Source organism: Amphiprion ocellaris, chromosome 4 (genome assembly GCF_022539595.1).
Source record: "Amphiprion ocellaris isolate individual 3 ecotype Okinawa chromosome 4, ASM2253959v1, whole genome shotgun sequence".
Lineage (NCBI taxonomy): Eukaryota > Metazoa > Chordata > Actinopteri > Pomacentridae > Amphiprion > Amphiprion ocellaris.
In genome coordinates this window covers 22,454,212-22,478,500 of record NC_072769.1, presented here as the reverse complement: position 1 = coordinate 22,478,500, position 24,289 = coordinate 22,454,212, and the positions used below count along the sequence as shown (strand labels likewise).

At 40.8% G+C, this 24,289-nt stretch overlaps 1 protein-coding gene across 1 annotated transcript in view; it reads right to left on the bottom strand.

Moving 5' to 3' along the window:
- Positions 1-24,289, bottom strand: part of slit1b (slit homolog 1b (Drosophila)) — a 100,830-nt gene that overhangs the window by 57,681 nt on the left and 18,860 nt on the right. Inside the window, exons 2-4 of the mRNA XM_023289495.3 lie at positions 21,465-21,536; positions 19,651-19,722; positions 19,462-19,533 (exon numbers count right to left, since the gene is read on the bottom strand). Coding sequence (XP_023145263.3) covers positions 19,462-19,533; positions 19,651-19,722; positions 21,465-21,536 — 216 coding nt within the window. The remainder of the gene's footprint in view (positions 1-19,461; positions 19,534-19,650; positions 19,723-21,464; positions 21,537-24,289) is intronic.

Here is a 24,289-nt window from a genome sequence, read left to right as displayed (position 1 = left end):
TGATCCCCACTCCCTGGTTGGACCGATCACTGGACTCCTGAGTATGCAAATAGGGCTGTGTGATCCCCACTCCCTGGTTGAACCGATCACTGGACTCCTGAGTATGCAAAAAGCGCTGTGTGATCCCCACTCCCTGGTTGGACCGATCACTGGACTCCTGAGTATGCAAAAAGGGCTGTGTGATCCCCACTCCCTGGTTGGACCGATCACTGGACTCCTGAGTATGCAAAAAGCGCTGTGTGATCCCCACTCCCTGGTTGGACCGATCACTGGACTCCTGAGTATGCAAATAGGGCTGTGTGATCCCCACTCCCTGGTTGAACCGATCACTGGACTCCTGAGTATGCAAAAAGGGCTGTGTGATCCCCACTCCCTGGTTGGACCGATCACTGGACTCCTGGTCGTAGCCACGCCTCTGCTGTCACGGTCCAACCAGGGAGTGGGGATCACACAGCCCTATTTGCATACTCACAACATTTGGTTAAAACACACACACACGGGGTAGGAGGCGCTGGCCGTAACATTATGACAATGCAAATAAACATCTAGAGAAACAACAGACAAAACATTTAAACTGTATAAATTGCAAACACTGCATTGCAGCTACTATCAGAGGAGCTACTTTCAGGCCGATTCGCATCATTACCACCAAGCTGCATACCAATCTAAATGCCAGTTCCTCTTAATCTTAATGTAGGCTTCCTTCCAGCCCTGAGGGATCTGATCGGTGCTCAGAGAACGGGGGTCACGTGCAACAGCAAGCTGGCGGTACAGGAAGGGAGGGATGCAAAACTACAGCAAGATGTCCAGAGTAGGAAAGGACAGGTGAACATCAGCCATATACCACAACTAATACCAGCAAAACTAGAGACAGAACTCTCTCTCTCTGTGTGTGTGTGTGTGTGTGTGTGCGTGTGTGCGTGTGCGTGTGCGTTTGTGTGTTTGGGTGTGTTTTGGACAGAACACAGAGGAGGGTGTACATCATCTCTGGCTGCCCTGGAGGACCTCAGACACACTCCATTAACGTCAGGGTCAAACCAGAGGCTGACAGAGGAGGAAACACCCGCTCACTGAGAACTACACTGCTGCTCTAATATAGACTACCGTTCAAAAGTTTGGGGTTGCTTAGAAATGTCCTTATTGTTGAAAGAAAAGCAGTTTTTTTTTTCTATGGAGATAACATTTGATCTCAAGTGGTTTGGAGCAGTAAAATCAGAGCATAATAAAATATTAATAACATCAACTCCAAAGTTTTCCTTTGTTAAAGTGCAAAAAAGGTATGTTTTCAAAATGTTCACATTTAATTAACCATCTTCTACCTAAAAATTTTAAAAGAAAAATAAGTGCAATTTCAAAAACATGCCTCAGTTGCAAAGATGTAGAAATTACTTAAAATTAAGATTTTTTTCCATGTCTGTGTATTAATCCTGACCACCTGAAGTGACATACTATTAAGGAAGAAGGTTCAGTTGTCCCTCTGCCTTGTAAATGTATTTCTGTTAAAGATTTGCTAGAAATGAAGAAAAAGAAGTTTTTCTATGAAGCCAAAACAGAGGCTTGTGGTGAAAAGCACCAACACAACTTAAAATAAATGCACCATGAAGACAAAACATGACAAAAGTATTTTAAAATATCTAAACGTGACACAGTTTGAGGTCTGCCATAAAACCCGAAGCACTCTGTTGTGGACGTTCAGCAGAGTCCGAAACACGAAACAACCAGCGCAGGAGGCGATGAGGGATATACGGCGCGACAGGAGGCTCGAAAGGAGATCGACATGATGGATTCACTTCGCTGAGGAAAGTTCAGTGGTACGAGACATGGAGAATGATACAGGGATAAACAAGAATGTAACAAGAACAAGAATTATAGGGTAAACAGAGTCAGGTGGCTGATCCAGCAGAGCCTAACGTAGACAGACTGAAAGATGAGGAGAGAAAGGGAAGAGAACTAGGTGGAGGAGACAGGATATAAGCCAGAGGGAGAGAGAGAGAGGATGAAGAGATGGAGCAGAAGAGAAGGACTGTTATGTGGACAGAGACACAGAGGGAGATGTAGACTTAATAGAAAGAGACAGAAGGGGGATAAGATGGAGTCAAGTTGAACGGACAGTTTTTCTGCTTCGTCTCAGAAAGAGCTGAAGTCCAGTGAACCCGACTAACTCTTTATTTTTCTCTATCTGTCCCCCTCCAGTAGGCTTTAGATCCACTCTTAAATATGGGAGACGGAAAACCTCCCATGCATACAATTCATAACAAAATATTCAAAGAACAAAACTGAGATCACTACTGCCAACACCAGAGTGTGTTAGCATCAAATTCTGATAAAATGTTTGTAGGGATGTAATATGTCAACATTGATTTCAAATTCTGAATATTGATTTGTTTTTTTTGTTAGTTTTTTTTTTTTAGAAAACCGAGCTGGAAGCTTTTACAACCGTATTTCAAACGTCCAGTAGTCCAGCAGTTTAAAGGGACAATAGTAGTAAAAGTCAAATAAGATCACCTCTCATCCAAGAGGCTTCTTCTGTTCTGAACTGAAGAAGCCTCTTGGATGAGAGGTGAAACGTCTTCAAGGAACCTTCTTAAAGTCCAGTTGGATTGATTTAAACAACTTTGGATACACATTAAAACATTTTCATTTAAAAACAAGAAAAGCACTCAGAGAGCGCAGCACTCCACCAAGGCTGCTCAGTCGTCGTATCATTTTGGACGGCTGAAATCTTGAAAAAATTTGTGGCAGAAATCACGACAACATAGAAAGTGGCCATTTAATATAGATGTACCCACAAACAAAATGACCTTACACTCAGCACAGGCATGTGTTATGAATGTGTACAATATGTACTTATACGTTATCATGTGACCTAAATATGTAGCGGGTGGCAGGAATTGATGGGACTCAGAAACACCCCCACAATTTAATCAATTGTTCGTTGTATCATTTCAAACTGATAAGTCCTGATAAATCGGCAGTGGTGGATTTGTAGTAGGATTGCAATCATGTGATCGTCAGCAGGCAGTTGGCGTTCACTCGTTGTCATAGTTACAGTGACGTTGTGCCGCTATCTCTCAGTGATACAGAAATCTTAAACAAATCCGTGGATCCAGACTGTAAGCTGCAACACTGTCAAAATTTAATCAGTTGGTCCTTCTGTCATTTCTGAACTTCACTGAAACTTTCATGCAAATCCATTTTTGAGTAATGTTGCTGAACAACAGACAGACAGACAGACAGACAGACTGATCGTCACATAACTCCACAGCGTTCCTTGGCAGAATAATAAAATTTCTGCTGTATTTACACCCAGCATCAACACAACTCTGAAGTCTTACAACCACTACAACAGACTTTTGAAAATACTCCTGATGCCATTTCAATTTGAAAACCCCGGGGTTGCATTTTAGTATGAATAAGCAGAAAGCAGACACCCACATTCATATCCTGGTTTATGAACTCTGCCTCTTTATCATCATGGTGGTCTGTATCTATTGCATTAAAGTGAAACTATCGAATATTCTAACAATCCTCTTACTGCTATTGATCAAATGTCTATTGCCATTACAAAGCCATTGATTTATCACACAGACCTACATTCATATACAAAATGTGGCCAGTTAGACAACTAGCTGTTAACCCAGTCTAACTGACTAACTTCAACATCCCATATCACATGTACAGTTGTTTCAATGTAAAGTACAGCTCTGTTTTTTTTACCCAGCCACCAGTGCATGCTACCTGATCACAGCTTCCTTCATTATCTGTTCTCGTCCTACATTGTTTGCTTCTATCTTTAACATTCAAATCCAATAAAGACAACACAGCAAAAACCTCAGCAGTGTATTTCTGTACGTGCAAGTTGATTAAAAGTGGGGAGAAAAAAGGTGTATTAGTTGTTGTTGTTACATTAACCAAGTGCAGAGTTGAACAGGATGAAAAAAAAAGATGGGGTACACCAGTGCTCTCTTGTGGCTCTGACTCAACATCCAATTCATCAATTCATCAACACTGAGTATAATAACACATTAATATGTGTTTTGTGTTTTGGTTTCCCTATCTCTAATTAGGTGTGCATGAGCACAGAGGCTAGCAGCAGGTGATGGTAATCCCAATCAGTGAAAGCAGTGCACGAGCAGGTGGGAGCAGTCCAATCACTGCTCGTCGCCGAACTGTGAACGTTCTCTAGTCAGTGCAGCGCACCATTCAGCCTTGGCTCCTCGTCTTTTGTGCTCTTGGTACTTCTGTTTCTGCTCCATTCCAGACTGGTTCCTGCCTGCTCGTGGTTTCGTCCTTCCTGAATTCCTCTGCAAACTCTGCGTGGTCAAAACCCCGGATATCTCTGGTCTATCTCCGAATCGTCTCACGTCAGTACTGGTTCACTGCCACACTGCCTCTGTTGCCAGTCTACAAACCCTGGCTGCCACGCCACCGCTATCATCAGCCCACAAACTCTGGCTGCCACGCCATCTCCGACTCAACCTAACGAAACCCCGCCGCCATTCTGCCACTGGATCCCTGTCACGTCACCGCCGGTTCCAGCCACAGCCACCTGCAGCCGCTACGTCATCGCTGGCTGCCAGCCACCACCTCGCAGAACACCGGTCTCCCCTGAAAACCTCCACATCAGCTAAGTCTCCTAACCTGAACAGTACCAGACTCTAATCCATATTGTTTCTGTGCCTGAATTCTCTTGTATAAATATTTTGGCTTCTGTAAAATCTGACCCATTGTCTTTGCTTGTCAAAGCAGTTTTTCACATTATTACTTCGTGTTGGTTCTTGTTCGAGCAGAGTAATCCTGCCTTGGTTTTACCATATGTGGGTCTGCTAGTTGTAAGTATAATCGTCGATCTGGATACTAAAGTATTTCCTGATTGTATTCCTGCCTTGGTGTTACCAAACGTGGGTTTGCTAATGTTACCCTTTTCTCCTTTCTTGTATTTAGTCCGTCTCCATGCGGGGAGGAATCAAGCCATCCTTGGATGGAAAAGATTATTTCCATGTTCTAGAGTAGTTCCGGTTTCCTGTTGTAGTTCTTGTATCTTGTTCCTGTTTTGTAAATAAAGCCTTTTTAAATTGCTCGCTGATCTGAGATCTCATTTCTTGCACTTGAGCCTCCGTTCACCGTAACATAATGATTACATTTTAGACAAATGCACTCCAAAATACGTCGCAAACGTAAACACATACATACACTACTGTTCAAAAGTTTGGGGTCACCCAGACAAATGAATTTTTTGAATGAAAACTCACACTTTTATTCACGTGCTAACGTAATTGTACAAGGGTTTTCTAATCATCAGTTAGCCTTTCAACACCATTAGCTAACACAATGTAGCATTAGAACACAGGAGTGATGGTTGCTGGAAATGTTCCTCTGTACCTCTATGTAGATATTCCATTAAAAATCAGCTGTTTCCAGCTAGAATAGTCATTTACCACATTAACAATTCTAGACTGGATTTCTGATTTATTTAATGCTATCTTCAACAAAAAAAATGTTTTTCTTTCAAAACTAAGGACATTTCTAAGTGACCCCAAACTTTTGAATGGCAGTGTACATATTAAAACAGTTCTGCCTCATGATCACACACACAATATTAAAGATACTTTCACAACAGGTTGTCAAGATATCTGTTGCCAGGACACGAGGAGGCTGGATATGATGTTGACTGGAGGGAAACACAGACTGGTCACAGCTGGACGTTTGTGTGTATGTGTGTGTGTGTGTGTGTGTGTGTGTGTGTGTGTGTGTGTGTGTGTGTGTGTGTGTGTAGTACATAGTCTCACAATATTTGCTCTCTATCCCACCATCTTCTCTATTCATTTTCTGATCCGTTCTGTCATCTGTTGTGTCCATGTCCGTTGTCTCCTCAGTCCTTCCTCAGCCCTCTTCATCCTCTCATTGTTCACTGCTCTCTCCTGGCGTTTCAATATCCTCCTCCTCCCTCCATCCCTCCCTCCCTGTTCACAGTGGAGGGTGAGAAAGGTAAACTTTCCCACTCGTTTCCTGGTCGTCATCTGCCGGTCACCTTTCTGTCCGTCCATCTCTTCCAGTTAGGGGTCAAGCATGGGTTAGTTTCAGTAAAGCAATCTCACTGGTCAAACAGGCCTTCCAGTTGGGCTGGTGTTTCCCTGTCTGCACAAATCTGGCTGCTGTCAGCCACTGATTTTACTTGTTTTAATTGGACATTCAACTAGTGAACTTTTCTCCTCTTTGCTGTTTTCTTACTCCACCAAGGAACACGGTAGAGTTATGTGATGATCGCCGCTGGTTTGTCTGTCCGTCTGTCTGTTAGTAACATTACTCAAGAATGGACTAACAGATTTGAATGAAATATTCAGGGAAGGTCAGAAATGACACAAGGACCACCTGATTAGATTTTGAGATAATGGCACAGCGTCACTATAACTGTGACAAGTGAAGGCTACGTCAGCTGCCTGCTGACAATCACATGACTGCGATCCTACTACAATTCCACCACTGCTGACTTATTGGGACTTATCTGTCAGAAATCATACAAGGAACAATCGATTACATTGTGGGGGTGTTTCTGAGTCCCATCAATTCCCGCCGCCCGCTACATATTTAGGTCACGTGATTCGGTATCTGTACATAACGTACACATGCATAACACATGCCTGTGCTCAGCATAAGGTCATTTTGTTTGTGGGTTCATCTATAAAAAATGATCACATTCTATTTTGCCGTGATTTCTGCCACAAATTTTTTCAAGATTTCATCTGTCAGAAATGATACAACGACTGAGCAGCCTTGGTAGAGTGCTGTGCTCTCTGAGTGCTTTTCTTGTTTTCTTTGAGTACTTTTTGTAATGTCCTTCTATTATGACCTATTTTCCTTTTATTGTGACCTATTGTCCTATGTTTCACTTTTACGTTTTTTGTTACCTGCCTAGAGACTGCTGATGTAAATTAGCATTGTTGCTATAATCCGGCATATTTACGTCTATTGCTGCCTAAATAGATGTTCATTAGTTAGCACTGGCCCTATAAAATAAATAAATAAACTGCAAAAAAAAATAAATAAATGAAATGTAATCAAAAGTATTTCAACATCATGTCTCTTATTTGTAATAAAAACTTGGGATGGAGCTTTCCAATTAATAAGATATTACTCTTGTTTAAACCATTACTGTTTCACCTCATTTTTCATTATATTTTTGTACGGTGGCAAAACACTTCTACCGAGGTTCCCAAATGTCAGACATATGAAAAAGAATACATGTAATAAATAGGTGTAATAAATATATGAAAAAATATTACCATTATAAAAAAATGTGGAAGCCCTGTGATAGAGTGGTGACCTGTCCAGGGTGTCTCCTGCCTTCACCCCAAGTCAGTTGGGATAGATTCCAGCGCCCCGCGACCCTAATGAGGATTAAGCAGTGTATAGATAATGGATGGATGGATGGATGGATGGATGGATGGATGGATGGATGGATGGATGGAAAAATGTGGAATGTAGCCATCAAGTAAACTTAAAATAAAAAGAACAGTTGCCTTAACAACTTTATATGGTTTTCATATGATTAATTACAGGGCCCCAGTATGTCCTGGGGGCAAAAAGAAAACAAACTGATGCCCACTTCTAACCAAACAGTATAATTAGCTGAGAACACTGTACCAAGTCTAATGAGTTCTCATTTTCTTACACAAACACTGACTCACTCACACAGCAGCTGTCTTGTTTGACCTCCATCCAGGCAGGTCAGCAGACATAGTCAGAGCAACAACATGGTTAATATTTTATTGTCACAGTCTGGCCTCCTCCTCAACTTGACACATACAAACACACACAGTATAAACAACTTGAATAAGTCATCATCTACACAACCAAAAAGCACAGACAGACAGAAGGAGGAGGAGAGGCGAGCTAACCCAAGAGTAAGGAAAACTCTGCTCAGAAAGAGGAAAAGGGAGCAAAGGCAAAAGAAGTTTGAGAGTCAGAAAAGAAAAGAAAGTGAAAACCAGATGTGGAGGACAAAAAAGAGCAAGTAATTGGTGGGATGCCGCTTCAGAATGCAGACAAACGTGGTCAACCAGGAAACCACTGCTGGAGAGGATGACCCCGAAACAACCTGTGAGCGACACATTCAGACACACAAGGAATCTTCCACATACTTTATGTCAACATACACCAGACAAGAGGAAGCTGATCAGACAGGATCCACAAGATCACTCACTCACACATCCATCCACCCGCACAGAGCAAAACACACCCTCCTAACTAGGATACAAATCCTGAGGGATCTGGAGAATGGCACAAAGGAGAAGAGACAAAGAGAGGGACTGAAATAGAGAGGAGGAAGAGATCTAATTATTTCCATGAAGCCCAAAGACAAGATGTTCACAGACTTTTGATCGCACTTAATGCTCTAAAAAACATGAATCTCTGTGTCAAACACTCAACCTTTGTTGGCAAGAAAGGATGGAAACTTCTCAAACTACGTCTGCAGCAGAGAACACTTTTCATATATCTAAACAGTCGTCAACTGCCAATAAATCACCAAGCGTACTGTTTCCAGTGAACCCTCAGAGCTATGCAGAGGCACAAGTGCAACACAGAGAAAGTATTTCGCTCTGTATGGATATCCCCATTCCAGTCAAGTGAAGAGGAATCTTAATGCTTCAGATTCTACTATATTGGACGGTGCTTCTCACAATGTGTCATCAGTTTGCATTTGGTTCTTTTGTGTTCAACATGATAATGTCATGACGTGTTGGCATCACTGCTCAGTGGAGTGAAACCGATGCGACTCACTGCCAGATGTAAGTGTAAGTATAAATGGTTTATGGCATATAAGGTCCACCATCTGTATTGGATTAAAAAGTATATAAAAGCTTGGACCACCTCCTCACAGTCAGAGGACATATGGACTAACTTCACCGTTGACCCAGGGTAAGAGAACTGAAGGAACACTGGACTAATTATAACAAAGCTGGGTAAACTGCAATGTAGTGGCAGCACAACACACACACACACACACACACACACAAGCACACACACGCACACACACACACACACACACACACACACACACACACACACACACACACACACACACACACACACACACACACACACTACTGTTCACAAGTTTGGGGTCACTTAGAAATGTCCTTAAACATTTTTTTTAATGAAGACAACATATAATCAATAAGAAATCCAGTCTAGACATTGTTAATGTGCTAAATGACTATTCTAGCTGGAAACGGCTGATTTTTAATGGAATATCTCCATAGGGGTACAGAGGAACATTTCCAGCAACCATCACTCCTGTGTTCTAATGCTACATTGTGTTAGCTAATGGTGTTGAAAGGCTAACTGATGACTAGAAAACCCTTGTGCAATTATGTTAGCACATGAATAAAAGTGTGAGTTTTCATGGAAAACATGAAATTGTCTGAGTGACCCCAAACTTTTGAACGGTAGTGAAAATGTATAAACACATGTACATTCACTGGCCATTTCATTAGGCACATCTGGCTAGTATATGATGATACATATTGTTTGGTTAGTGACCACTGGCTGTACACTATTTTCCACGGTGCATTGTGGGATACTTGAGAGCAACAATTGCAACTTCACATTCGAACAGCACCAGAAAACGGCGAACACACTATATAGAGCACTATGTACACTCACTGGCCACTTTATTAGGTACACCTTGCTAGTAAAAGGTTGGACCCACTGTTGCCTTCAGAACTGCCTTAAGTCTTCATTTCCTACTTTCAACAAGGTGTTGGAAACATTCCTCAGAGATTTTGGTCCTGAATGACATGATAGCATCATGCAGTTGCTGCAGATTTGTCAGCTGCACATCCAAGATGACAATCTCCTGTTCCACCACATCCCAAAGGTTCTATTGGATTGAGATCTGGTGACTGTGGAGGCCGTTGGAGCACAATGAACTCATTATCATGTTCAAGAAACCAGTTTGAGACAATGTGAGCTTTATGACATGGTGCATTATCCTGCTGGAAGTAGCTTCAGAAGATGGTACACGGTGGTCATAAAGGGATGGACATGGTTAGCAACAATACTCAGGTAGGCTGTGGCGTTTAAACGATGCTCAGTTGGTACTAAGGGGCCCAAAGTGTGCCAAGAAAATATCCTCCACACATTACACCAGCAGCAGCCTGAACTGTTGATACAAGGCAGGATGGATCCATGCTTTCATGGTGTTTATGCCAAATTCAATTCAATTGACCAGCAACTCAACAGAGAACTACTGCATCAGCTGCTCTCAGTTTATATTGTAATAGAACATGATAGAAATTAGCAGAACCATGTGCAATGGTAAAGATGCTGCATTTGAGGCTAATTGATTATTCTAAATTTGCCTGTAGGTGTTTGTGATTGTTTGTCCTGTTTTAAGTATTGTTTTTAAGTTATTCTCTTGTTTTTCACTGTGAAGCACTTTGGTCAACCTTTGGGGTGTTGTAAAGGGCTATAGAAATAAACCTTGATTGATTGATTGATTGATTGATTGATTGATTGATTGATTGATTGATTGATTGATTGATTGATTGATTGATTGATTGATTGATTGATTGATTGATTGATTGATTGATTGGTTTCAATTTCAAGGTGTGTGAATAACTCTGGACATGGGATTTTTAGTAAAGAATGCAAGAAAAAAGAAATATATAGAAGTAGTTAAAATATATAATTTCATTATTAATATCTTTAACACAAAGTTGTATCACCTTTCGCGTCCCATTTGTGTCTACTGATTAAATAAAAATGCACTATATATCAATATTTGCCAGTGGTTGAAATCAAATGCAACAAAAAACTTTTGTTACATTTTTATTAGGGTCCATGCACCAAAGGTGAGTAGGATCCTCTTGAAGCCCTTGGGTTTGTCATTATCATTCATTTTTCTATCACATTTAAAATCAAAAACACATGTAAATTTGCACGTCGGACCAGCGAAAAATTTGATATTTTAGGGGAACGGCATAAGTGTAAGCCAAAATGGCTCACTAGTGCAATGTAACTCATCAAGATGCACAAAAATGTAATAGACAACCATGCCTAAGGTACAGCAGGAAATCAGTCATTTTGAATTATGTTACATATTTTGGACGATTTTGGAACAATTTTTGCATATTTTCAAAAGCTATAAACTCCAACGGGGTAACCCCAACAGAGATTAAAATTTGGCCAGGATGTACACCGGGCATGGATGATCAAAAGCTATCAAAATGCTTCGCAAAAGTCTGAGGACATGGAAATGGCAGCCCCGGAATCTGCCTCAAACTTTACATGTGTGATCAGAGTCCCACCATGATAACATCCATAGGCTGATTTAAAGTCACAGTCATAGCATCAGCTGGTGGACATCTTGTATGTTTCGCCATGAAACAGGAAGTGCTGTCTTACTAGCCTGTACAAGCTCCAGTCTGACTCAAACTTTACATGTGTGATCAGAGTCTGGCCCTCATCACATCCATAGCTGAAGTACACTCTCAGTCGCAGCGCCACCTGGTGGACATGCTTGGATTTGCTGTCCAGCAATGATGTGGGGACCCAATCAATGTTGCTTGCAGCTTTAATTATTTCAGACATTCCCTAATTACTTCCTCAAACATTTTGGTAAGCCATTCCTCTCCCTCTCTTTGCTTTTCAGCTCTTCTTCTCAACTTCTTCGGACTCCATTCTACCCCACTTCCTCTGCCTTTTCTTCTTTACTTCATCACTCCCTCCATTCCTTCCTTGCTTCATTTCTGTTCCTCCATCCACAGGGGAGCTGAGTGCTTAATTGAAGAACCCCAAAAGCAGATGAGAGGGAAAGGAAAAAATCCAAGGGGGAGGAGAAAGAAGAGGATAAGGAAGAGGGGGAAGAATGACGAAAAACCCAAGGTAGGGGGCTGAATAAATGAAAATGAAACAGATGTGAGGATTGAATGTGACTGTCTGATGTCCTTCTGTAATATTAGCTGGATTAGTGATTGGCTGTCTGATAAGTCGCATGTGTTTCTTCCCATCATGGCTTTCCACGGCTCTCAGTGTGAAAGCTTTACTTTGGACGGACATAACAGGAGAAGTCGGCGCTTGTGGACTGACCTCCCACAAACACACAATCTGGGCAGAAGAATAACAGCTGAGCAGGTTTTTGTAAAGGGAGTGATGGTGTCTATCCACACCACACATCTGATTATCCAGTATGAAGCTGTTACCACACGCAGCGGGGAGCACCCTACAGTCTCAGCTGTAAGAAAACCAAAATTCTGGGAAGACTCTTCTCCTGTGTGTTCTGCGATTACAGATTTGGGTCCTGCAGATAATGTAAATATAGAAATGCATGCATGTGCAAATGGCCCGAACACACGCAGGCAGATCTGCTGTCTGACGGACACCCTTCACCCAAAGCCAGCTGTAGGAGAGGGCTTTGTATGTTAAGGTTTAGCAGGACTTTAAGGCTTAGGTTAAACTTTGATCAGTCACTTTTACTCTTACTCCCACATCGGAAGGGTTTGTTGCTGTACTATGAGTTTCAAACTTGTGTATGATGCTCCCAAATACAGCTCTTGGATCACGATGTATTTTAGAACTCTTTTATACACCAGTGACTTCAGAATGAAATCATTTAGCCATGCTTGCTATGGTGCTAGAAGTCTTGCATAGGCAGAATGTACTGTACACCACCGTTCAAAAGTTTGGGGTCACCCAGACAATTTCCTGTTTTCCATGTAAACTCACAGTTTTATTCATGTGTTAAAATAATTGCACAAGGGTTTTCTATTCATCAATTAGCCTTTCAACACCATTAACTAATACAATGTAGCATTAGAACACAGGAGTGATGGTTGCTGGAAATGTTCCTCTGTACCTCTATGTAGATATTCCATTAAAAATCAGCTGTTTCCAGCTAGAATAGTCATTTACCACATTAACAATGTCTAGACTGTATTTCTGATTCATTTAATGTTATCTTCACTGAAAAAAAATGCTTTTCTTTCAAAAACAATGACATTTCTAAGTGAGCCCAAACTTTTGAATGGTAGTGTAGGTTGTGAAGATCTATGTGAATAATTATCTAACAAACATAAATGAAGACATAAAAAAAACGCAGAAATACAAGATTATCCCGCAATTATTTAATGCATGTGCCTACACACACTTTGTCTCTATATTTTACACTTCAGACACACATTTCTTGCTGTAAATATGCAAATGAGTGTATTTATCCCATAAGTAAACGCAAGAATGCAAACACACACAAAGCAAATATACTGTGTGAATGCAAATACAGGTAATTATTGCACACATACAGACATATTACTCCAGCATGCTCTGCCTCTCAGTAAATTAGCAGGGTAAACAGCGAGGTTACACTCCGGTTAGCCTCTAAACAGCCGCAGCCCAGCAGCTGCCATCAACACCTCTGTTAGCTTCACACCGTTAATTAACTGCACTCAGATGCCAGTCACCTGCTCTAATGAGGACAGCGCTGCCATTGTGCCTAATGAGAGAAACTCATGAAGTGTCTGAGGGGCAAGTTAACTGCAAGGACACACATGAAGAAACATTTTAAATCAGGCACACACGCTTTTTATTTCCTGGTATATTTCTTTCTTTCTTTTTTTTTTTTACAGGCAATCGTCTTCGAATGCTCAGATTTCATTTAGATTTCAACTTCTACCTTGTATGTTCCTAGGTCACTCCAGAATTGGAGGACATTTTACATCCCACCCCCCATCAAATTTCAAATAATCTTTGTACAAAATACTAAAACATGCAGTTGTGGGAATATTTTCTTTAATCAACATAATATTTTAAATAATAATTATTATGTATGGAACGACAATGTTGTTAGCATAACCTTTTTATCTGGTAGAAGAAGAAGAAAACAGTGAATCACATGAAACACTGGAATTAACACCAACAGTTTTCCTAAAGAATGGATAGAGCAAAGCTATGTCCTCTTTTCTATTTTTCATATTTTCATAACATTGTCAGCCTTGATTGAATGTCTCACTCTACCTCATATTATCAGGATCAGACTAATTCTTTTGAGTTTTTTTCTTTCCTTTTTTCCCATCAGTCAGTTTGTCCTCTTGGTCAGCAGTAACAGCTAAATATCTAGTTTCTACTGCTGAGAAAAAGCTAACATTAGCATGGATTAGCAACCCTGTTACTGTGATTAGAGTAGGGTTAGCAAACAACAAAGAAAACATGGAATAACTAGAGAGGCATTCAGAGAGCGCAGTACTCCTCCAAGACTGTTCATTCTCGCATATGGCATTGTCAGAAATGCAACGTTTTTATTCTCAGAAATGCAGCATTTGTTTATTTATTAGCTATTGATGATTAGAAATCATGGCAACATAGAATGTGTCCATTTATTATAGATGTACCCACAAACAAAATGACCTCACGCTGAGCACAGGTGTGTGTTATGCATGTGTACGTTATGTACGGATACCGAATCGCATGACCTAAATATGTAGCAGGCGGCGGGAATTGATGGGACTCAGAAACACCCCCACAATTTAATCAGTTGTTCCTTGTATCATTTCCAATGGATAATTCCTGGTAAGTCTGCAGCAGTGGATTTGTAGTAGGATCACAATCATGTGATCGTCAGCAGGCAGCTGACATAGCGTTCACTTGTTGTCATGGTTACAGTGACGCTGTGCCGCTATCTCACAATGATACAGAAATCTTTAACAAATCCATGAATCCAGACTATAAGTCACATCACTGCCAAAATCTAATCACTTGGTCCTTGTGTCATTTCTGACCTTCTCTAAAAATTTCATCCAATCCATCCATCCGTTTGTATGTTTTTGAGTAATGTTGCTAACAGACAGACAGACAGACAGATGGAAGGACAAACCAATGCCAATTGTCACAAACTCTGCAGCGTTCCTTGGCGGAGTAATAAAAGTCACGTTTATATATTTTGGGGAGATTTTACATACTTAAAACCTCCATGGATTTAAAATTCTTATTAAAAAAGATGTTTAAAAAAAACAACCTTGGAGACAAACAGACGTCTCTCTGGGCGAAAAAATGCTTTTCAGCCAATTTTCAGTTGCAATAATGGATGTAACCACAGAGGAAAACTGGCACGCTGTATCCAGATCAGCTCTATAAATATATCCATGATCCACAGTCAACAGCACACCTGCTGGAGCTCTGCATCGACTGGCTAACCACACAGTTCACCTCCAGGTCAAGGTGAATGTGTGGGAGGCATCCAGCTACACTCCCATAATTCTTTGTCTCCCCTGGGCTAAAGGGAGGTGCTGTGAGGGGCACCCTGGTACACACTCAGACAGCCTCTGGGTATCATCAAAAACACAAAAGACTGTTACTGGGTGTGGAGTGAACCCTTCACAGATCCACAGAGAGCCAACAAAAGACTGGCGAGAGAGAGAGAGAAAGAGAGAGCAGTGAAAAATTCAAGAAAAGTGAGGGAGTCAAGCGACATCACAGCAGAGGTAGAAAGGAAAGAGAGTGTCAGAGAGTGGATTTCCAGTCTTCCTGTTAACATTTCCGGTGCTGTTAACGGTTTCCACTAATGAAGCTACAGCGTACTGTAGTAATGTGACTGTATCTGTAGAATTTAAACAAACTCCCACAAAGTTAAGGTGGATTAGATGATGAAAGTGTAATTAACAATCAATTTCCTTTAATCAGAGGTTTTGCCAGCTGGTGCTGAGCTGGATCAGATGTGTGAGCTTCTAATGTACTATAAATTCACTCAAGTAGCAGGACTGCTTTCCTGAACTCAAGTTCATTTGGGTCCTATTTCTTCAAGGGTCCACTCAGACTGGGATTCATCTGAACTGAAGTATGTGTTTTTCTTGTATTGAAATGCCAGTCTTATACACTGCCTGTCCAAAAAAAAGTCGCCACTTGGATTTAACTAAGCAAATAGATAAGAGCCTTCCATTGGTTAATTACTGCAGTGATGAATATGTTTCAGCTGCAACAACTTATTTAACCCTAGCTGATGCAGTGAGGAGTTTCTCATTTCTTAAACAAACCAGACCTCATCCCCACTGAGAATCTTTGGGATGTTCTGGAGAAGACTTTCTCCCAACATCAATATAAGATCTTGGCAGAAAATTAATCCAACTCTAGACAAAAATAAATGCTGTGAAATTGCAGAAGCTTATCGAAACGATGCCACAGTGAATGTGTGTCGTTCTCTAAGCTAAAGGTGGTCCACTGAAATATTAGAGTGTGTGACTGCTTTTTTGGACGGGCAGCGTATATCAGTATCACATCCATAATTTGTCCTTAATCCTAAAATAGATCCAAAATGGATCCAACAAATGACAATGAAGAAGAGGAAAAGGAAGATATTCTTACTTTTTTCCAAATCATCCTTGACAAGAGGCTCAAACACATGAACATATGGCAGTGGAGAAAGACAAACCTGCTGCTTAGGTTAATAAAGTATGAGCAGTTGAGTTAGTTTTGGTTATCCGTTGCGGTAATGGCTGGCTGGGCTGATGTGTACAGTAGTTCACTATATATTGGTCCCCAGATAGGGAGTAGGGAATGAGTGGATTACTTCAACACAGCCCAAGTTTTGTGAAAATGTTTCATTTGGTCTAAGTGAGTTACTAAAGTAAGTGTGCAGCACAAAAATCACACTTAAATCCAGAACAAACTGTGTTTTAATTGAGACTTTAGTTTAAATTTGCTTATTTACTTTGCAGTGTTTAAAACAACAATTTAAGGAAAGAGGGGAGATTAATTCACAGTGGAATGTAGAGGAAGAGAGGCAAGTAATACTGTCAAAAAGATAAAAACGCACACAAACAAAAAGCAGTTGCCAAACATAGTGTATTGTGCGTGTATGTGCTCTTGTTTTTGTCAAATATCAGGACATTTTTAGAATAACACATCTATAAAATTAGGACTAATGGAAAAATGAGGACATTTTTGAGGTCCACATTTTTCTGAAAACTCCAATGTCCTGAAAAAGCAAAATTTCACGAAAAAAAAGTGTGTAACTCTGTTTATGCTTGCTGCTCATCTTTCTGTGTGTGTATGTGTGTGTGTGCTTCCCAGGGACATCAGGCTTTATAGAGTCCATCAACACAGCAGGAGGAAAAGAAATCACTCCTGTTGGAGGAAGTGCTAATGGCTCTGCACTGTGAGTGTGTCAATTTATGTGTGTGTGTGTGTGTGTGTGTGTGTGTGTGTGTGTGTGTGTGCGCGCGCAGTGATTGATCGAACATGCCAAGTCCATCTCGCCATTCCCTGATGGGAGCCAGAGTGTGAAATTGCCAAAACAGCGAACAGCAAATAATCAGGACAGACACACACACACACACACACACAAACACACACACACACACACACAGACACACACACTTTCTTTCACCATCCGTTACTCTCATACTTTCTCTTCTTGTGTCTCTCTCTCACACACACACCTGTTCACATTTTCTCTGTAATTACTGGTATTTTTCATGGCTGTTATCCTCTTTACTCCCCGTTCTTCTGTAGTCACAGGACAAGTAGAAGTGTCTCTTTGTATCCGCACATTTTCTGTTAACCGCTAAATCCATCATACGTGCGCACACACACACACACACACACACACACAGGTACAGAAAGACATCGCTGTCACAAATGAATCAGTCATTGTGAGAAGTTAATTAGAGAGCTCTGTTATGTTTGGTGTGTTTGTGTGTGTGTTTCCAGGCGTCTCCAGGCTGTAGCACATACCTTCCCCATTCTACACCACAAACACGCATTTATAACAAAGACTTCTGAGCGTGTGTGTGTGTGGTGTGACACATTTAGCCGCATAGTAACCAACTGTGTCCAGGCTTTCAGTTATTAAACACACACACACACAAAAAAAGCTTTTTGTGTGTGTAAGTCAAATTAAAGCTCCACTCATCCTGCTGCTCCTGGGAGACTGTGCAAGTGATTTCTGCTGTCCAAAGGGAGACTATTTGCAGTGTTTTCTGGGTGAGAAAAATAGGTCAATTTCTGATCAGAAAAAAGTGAGTACACTGCCTGAAGCAGTAGAAAATATTTCTGTTACAAATCTGTATGCGTGATGGTTTATTACTCGAACCCAAAATAAAATTTCAGTGATTCAGAACTATCTACTATGCAGTGCAAACGACAAATGGACAGGTTTTCCTGGCTTATTAGTGGTTTTTGGCGGCTGACCACTCACAACAATAAGCATGCTTTGTCCACATACAGTAAAGGCAATGAGTCTGTGTTATTTTATTTGACAGAATAATATAATGTTTGGGTAAATGAAACTTCCCTTGACAGAACTGGTTAATTTTATTTTCCGCTCTTAGCAGTTTTGTGGGTGTACAATGCTATACATAGAGTGTTCACTGTACTTTGTCAAGTGCCCAGTCAGAGAGCAGTCTGGGGTGTAGGAAGCTGAAAACATGAATTTGGTATTTTTTTACATGCTTTCACACCAATTAAATCACATAACACATATACACAGAAGATCTATCATCTACAATGGCACTGAGAACTCAGCGCACGGCGACTTGAGAAAACACAAGCAAATGAAGAAAACATCTTCAAAATTTGTCAGCACAGTCGCAACATTAAGGAAGAGAAACTCCTGGAAATTCAGAAAACACAACCAAATAACAAAGAACTGCAAAAAAAACACAAACTGTAACAGAAATGTATCAAGGGGGACACAAAAAGATAGAGCTGGGATGCACTTTTTGCTGCTATTGTGACTCGTGAAGTTAATTTTCAGTTTGTTACTCCGGCCAAGGAATGCAACGGAGTTATGTGACAATCGTCGTTGGTTTGTCTGTCTGTCTGTTAGCAACATTACTCAAAAACTTTCAGGGAAGGTCAGTAATTATACAAGGACCAAGTGATTGTATTTTAGCAGTGATGCGATTTATAGTCGGGATCCATGGATTTGTTAATTATCTTTGTATCATTGCGCGATAGCAACTAACTATGACAACAAGTGAACACTACGTCAGCTGCCTGCTGATGATCACATGATTGCGATCCTACTACAAATCCACTGCTGCGCTAAACATTCATTATTACAGTATTGTCGCTCAGCCAAGGCACATCACATATGCTGCCATTCTTTCCTAGTTTTAAAAAGTGTTTACTATCCTTGTTTAGGTTTAGAACTTACAGCAAAAGTTTTATATGGCAGCAAAATGCAGAAAACTTAATTCGAGGGCAAATAATCAGAATCTCTAAACATACTGAATGATTTTATGTCTTAGCTGTCAACACCAACTGACCCAGTCTTTGACAGAATCAGTCAAACCTGATCAGTCATGATAATCAAATGTAATTCTAATCAAAACAATGTGTGAACCCCTAAAGGTTTACTGGATAGGGGACAAAGGCATTGGGAGGAGAACACGGTCTGGATGTTCTATCTAAAACAGAGGATGTAGGGTACTGGACACAAAATATGAAAGCTTTGGAGGCTGAACTTACAGTCGAGACAGGGCTTCATTCTTCTGAAAGAGCAGCTCTGGAAGCTGGCTGAGACGGTTTTTGTTGAGACGGCTGTGGAGGTAAAAAAAAAAAAAAAAAAAGCAAAACCTAAAAATTATGCGCACACAGTACGTCAGCTTAGTTGAAATGTTTCTTTTCCTTCTATGTAAATTTATGATGTGTCCTCACAGTCTTTCAAGCTCCTTCAGGTCATCAAAAGCTCCTCTCTCAACGTTACTGATCTGGTTCTCCATCAGGTGACTGCAAGAAAAAAAAGCAAAGGAAAAACAGCTCTACTTGAATGTTTTCTGTGATTTATTTCAAAAGCAACTTTCAAGTATGTACAAACTTTATCCCTACTAAAAAAAGTGTTACCAGTAAACATTAGTTCATCAAGTAAAATCCACTAATTATGGCACACAGGAAACATAAGTTTATCCATCCATTATCTACACACCACTTAATCCTCATTAGAGTAGCAGGGGACTGGAGTCTATCCCAGCTGACTTAGGGTGAAGGTAGGAGACACCTGGACAGGTCACCAGTCTGTCACAGGGCTACATACACTACTGTTCAAAAGTTTATTGTCACCTAGGTAATTTCCCGTTTTCCATGAACACTCACACTTTTATTCATGTGCTAACATAACTGCACAAGGGTTTTCTAATCATCAATTAGCCTTTCAACACTATTATCTAACACAATGTAGCATTAGAACACAGGAGTGATGGTTGCTGGAAATGTTCCTCTGTACCCCTATGGAGATATTCCATTAAAAATCATCCGTTTCCAGCTAGAATAGTCATTTACCACATTAACAATGTCTACACTGTATTTCTGATTAATTTAATGTTATCTTCATTGAAAAAAATAGCTTTTCTTTCAAAAATGAGGACATTTCGAAGTGACCCCAAACTTTTGAATGGTAGTGTATAGAGACAAACAATCACATTCATACCTGCAGACAATTTAGAGTTACCAATTAACCTCAGCATGTTTTTGGACTGTGGCTGTGGGTGGAAGCTGGAGAAAACTCATGCATGCACAAGGAGAACATGCAAACTCCATACGGGAAGGCGGGGACCCGAACCGGGGATCTTCTAGCTGCAAAGCGAAAGTGCTAACCACTGAAACACTGCGCAGCCCAACATTGGTTTATCATTTGCTAAATAACATAAAACATCAGCAACATCACTTCATTAATTAATGTGGACATTTCGAGAAATGTTCTGTATTATGGCACAAATTCACAACATCTTTCACTCTTCTATAATAATGAACAACAATACTGACAATACTAAAGACACAAATCCTACTGGCGTCTGTATGTTTGAGAAATACACTGCACAGAGCTCTGCCTCATATACTACTGGTGTAACACTCAATGCCCTCCTGACAGCAACGAGCTGCGGGCTCCCAGCGGGCTGCTAATCTGTTTTGAGGCCTCCAGAGATGTCATTAGTTCCCAGCATGTCATCCTTTTAACGCTCCATGTCCATCACTGACACAGTCCCAATCCTCAGGTTAACACAGGAAACTACCTCCAGAGGGCACAGTGTTTCCAGGTCAAAAGGTCACAGATAAACCCCTCCGTGTTGTAAATTTGACCGACACTGACACCAGACAAGCACCTCTGGGTGGCTCAGGTGTCGCCATTGAGCAAAAGCATCATTCTGTGCCCTCTGGCCTTCCATGACCCCACAGTTATGACTCTCACATTCCCACCAGACCTAAAACTAGCAAAGAAATGTGGGAAAGAATCTCTTAATAAATACAGACTGTTTCCCTGTCAACAGTGAGCCTGGCAGCAATTAAAGAAGGGTAGGGCTCCTTATATCCTAGAAATGTTCACTATATGTTTGGACTTGTCCTAAATTACAGCGTTTAAAATATAATTTATCCACCCCTTTATGTAGAACTGATGTGAATGTCATTCTGGATATGAAAAATACCTCACTTTCAATCTGCATGCAACTATATTTGTAAGTGTGGCTGCGACTCACAGGACTCTGAGGTGTTTGAGGCCAGAGAAGTCTGTCTTGGTGATTACTGTCAGGTTGTTCCCATTCAGGTCTCTAAAAAACAAACAACAACAGATTAGAGAACAGGATTTAGAACATGGACAGAAAGGAGTCAACCTTGAATCTTCATGTCAACATTATAAACAAAATTGATCAAAATCACATTTTTTAAGGACAGAAATTATTGTTTTAACTGTCATAGCTTGAGAGAAGTTTCAATGAATTATATATGCATTATATGAAATTGCAACAGTGTGTTACACCTTTGTGCAAAATTTTGTTTAGTGTAATTATTCAAGCTATTATTCATTCACTTTTGAAGTAATGTGTTCAATAACTACCAAGCTTTGGTGTTGTACACTGAAGTAATTACGCTGTGTAATTTTAGCATATTTCATTTCTGCACATCAAGCAAACGTGAGCTTTCTCCTCAAAGCAGTTTCCCATTTTTTCAGATCTTTTAGGTGCCTTTTCACCATTATTGGAGAGTTACAACAGATACAGAGTGAAAAGAGGGACAATGAGGCGGTAAAGCCCAGTTTTTGCTTATGAAGAACTATTCCATGTGACAAGGTGTCCAACCAGGATTAAAATCAAAAATATTCCCAACAGCTACAAATGGCCACAATCAAAGGTATGTTGAACACCCGGAGAGGTGAGACATAATTGTTTAGGGGTTGTTCTGCACTGTAAATACTTTTTACACACATTTTCAGACAGTCTCTCCAGACAGCCATTCGCAGTATTTCACTAAGTTGTGCAAAAAAGCAACAGAAATTGTTGCATTTAGGAAAGAAAGAATTTAAAGAAGATGTTGAAACCTAGCTGACTTTCCCAGCCTCATTGTTGCTTAAAGTTAACATGAATGCTGCAATGCTGGTTTCATAAAGGTAATTGTTGGTTATAAGCTCCCAATTCCATAGTCCATCCATTAGCTGTACCCGCTCTATCCTGCACCCTGTAGGGTCTCATTGGACTGGAGTCTGTCTGAGCTGAGTGGACGAGATGCAGGATAAACCCCGGACAGGTCACCAGTCCATCGCAGAGTTAACACAAAGAGACAGCTAAGCAGGCTCACATTCTCTCCTACAACCAATTTAAAATCACCAAGTGACCTACTAGAGCTTAACAATGAATCCGTTTTAACTCGCAACAATGCAACCAGCAAATTACAACAGCTGCAATTTAAACTATAGCTCATACAGTCCATGTGATCCAGGGTTTAAACTGTTGTCACTGATTTTACAAATTCTTGCCATCCACTATATATTGTAATCATACTTTCAATAGTCTTTCATGTGCTCCATCACGTTTTAATTGTAACAGGACTTCAAAAATATATGTTGCAAATTAAATCTGTCAGAAAAATCAAAATGGGATATTTTCCCCGAATGTTTCAACCCTGTAACCTGCCATGTCACTCAGATAACTTTTTTCACCAAGCTAGTTCTAGTGCTAGTTTGGAGCCAGAGGCTGACTTAGCACCAGTTCTTCGTGTTTCCACCACCTAAGCACCGACTTCAGGTTTCAAAAACAGGCGCTTAGCAAGCACCACCTCTTTGCTGGGCCAGAGTTAAGAACTGTGTACATCAGGGGCGGGTTGTTATGACCAACAATCAACCGCGGAAACTGCCACTGTTAAACAGCCGAGTGAGTAGTAGTAGTAGTAGTAGTAGTAGTAGTGTTTAGTATTTTGAAAACCGGTAAATATGGTCACCAAATCCAAGCAGCAGTGCTCTGAGGAGGAGACCCAGTGCTTCCTGGCACTGCAGTCTTCAACTGACATTCAGTCGAAGTAAGAGGGACGTCTCAAACCAAGCCGGTGTTCGAAAAGATCCAGAGGCCCCAGCAAAGCACAGAGCCTTCCTGCACCAGCGGGCCTCCCGATTCTTCAATGTTGATGTGTGAACATTTGTCAGTGGAGGTGGTTTAATAGCCATTCATCCGTTCAACATGCACTTCAACTGCAGTCTGAGTATAACCTGTGGTTTGCAGTTAGCCTAACTCTGAATGAACATGGTTATCAATGAACTGTGTTTGTCTGCATCGTGGCTCCACATGGAAAATAACTGCCAGAGGATCTAAAAAAAAATCTGACAGTGAGACTTCACAAAGATGGAAAAGGATACAGGAAGATCAGTGTCAAACTAAAAATCAGTAGAAACAGATGCAGTAGTGATCAGGAGGTACAGAACGAGTCGTAGCACCACTAATCAGAGCTGCAGCGGTCGTCTTTCTTAAATTATGCCAGATACAGTGCACTATTTTCACAGCCATGCTCTGAAAAACAGATGGGCATGTGCTTCAGACTTGACACAGGGATCATCAATAGAAATTTGTAGTTTCAACAATGAACATCAGCCTCCATGAACAATGTCCAAGAATATACCTTGCTTGCCCTTTAACACAAAAGAACCCTAATGTATGATTGCATCTCAGTGCTGTAGAGCGTATTATGTCTACTCTTTGAAACTATTTCCACCCGGTACACAGTGAAGAAAGTTTTCTAAAGAGTTCACTTCAAGGACAAGTTTTTTTTTAAACTGTAAATCAGCTTGCATCAGCTAGAGCGTCACACTGTTTCTTCAAGATGCTTGTTCAGACGCACACTGAGATTCCTTCTGAAATGAGGCAGCTACTGTTTGACAAGAGTGTCATGTTCCTCCTCGACTCACGCTGGCATACTCTTCAGCTGCCCTCTGTTTCAGTTTACTCTGCTGCTGCATTCATTCCAAGCCAACCGAGGCAGACGATTCAGAGAAATGACGCTGTTTTGTACACACACTTTAGGTATAAGCTGTTGCCAG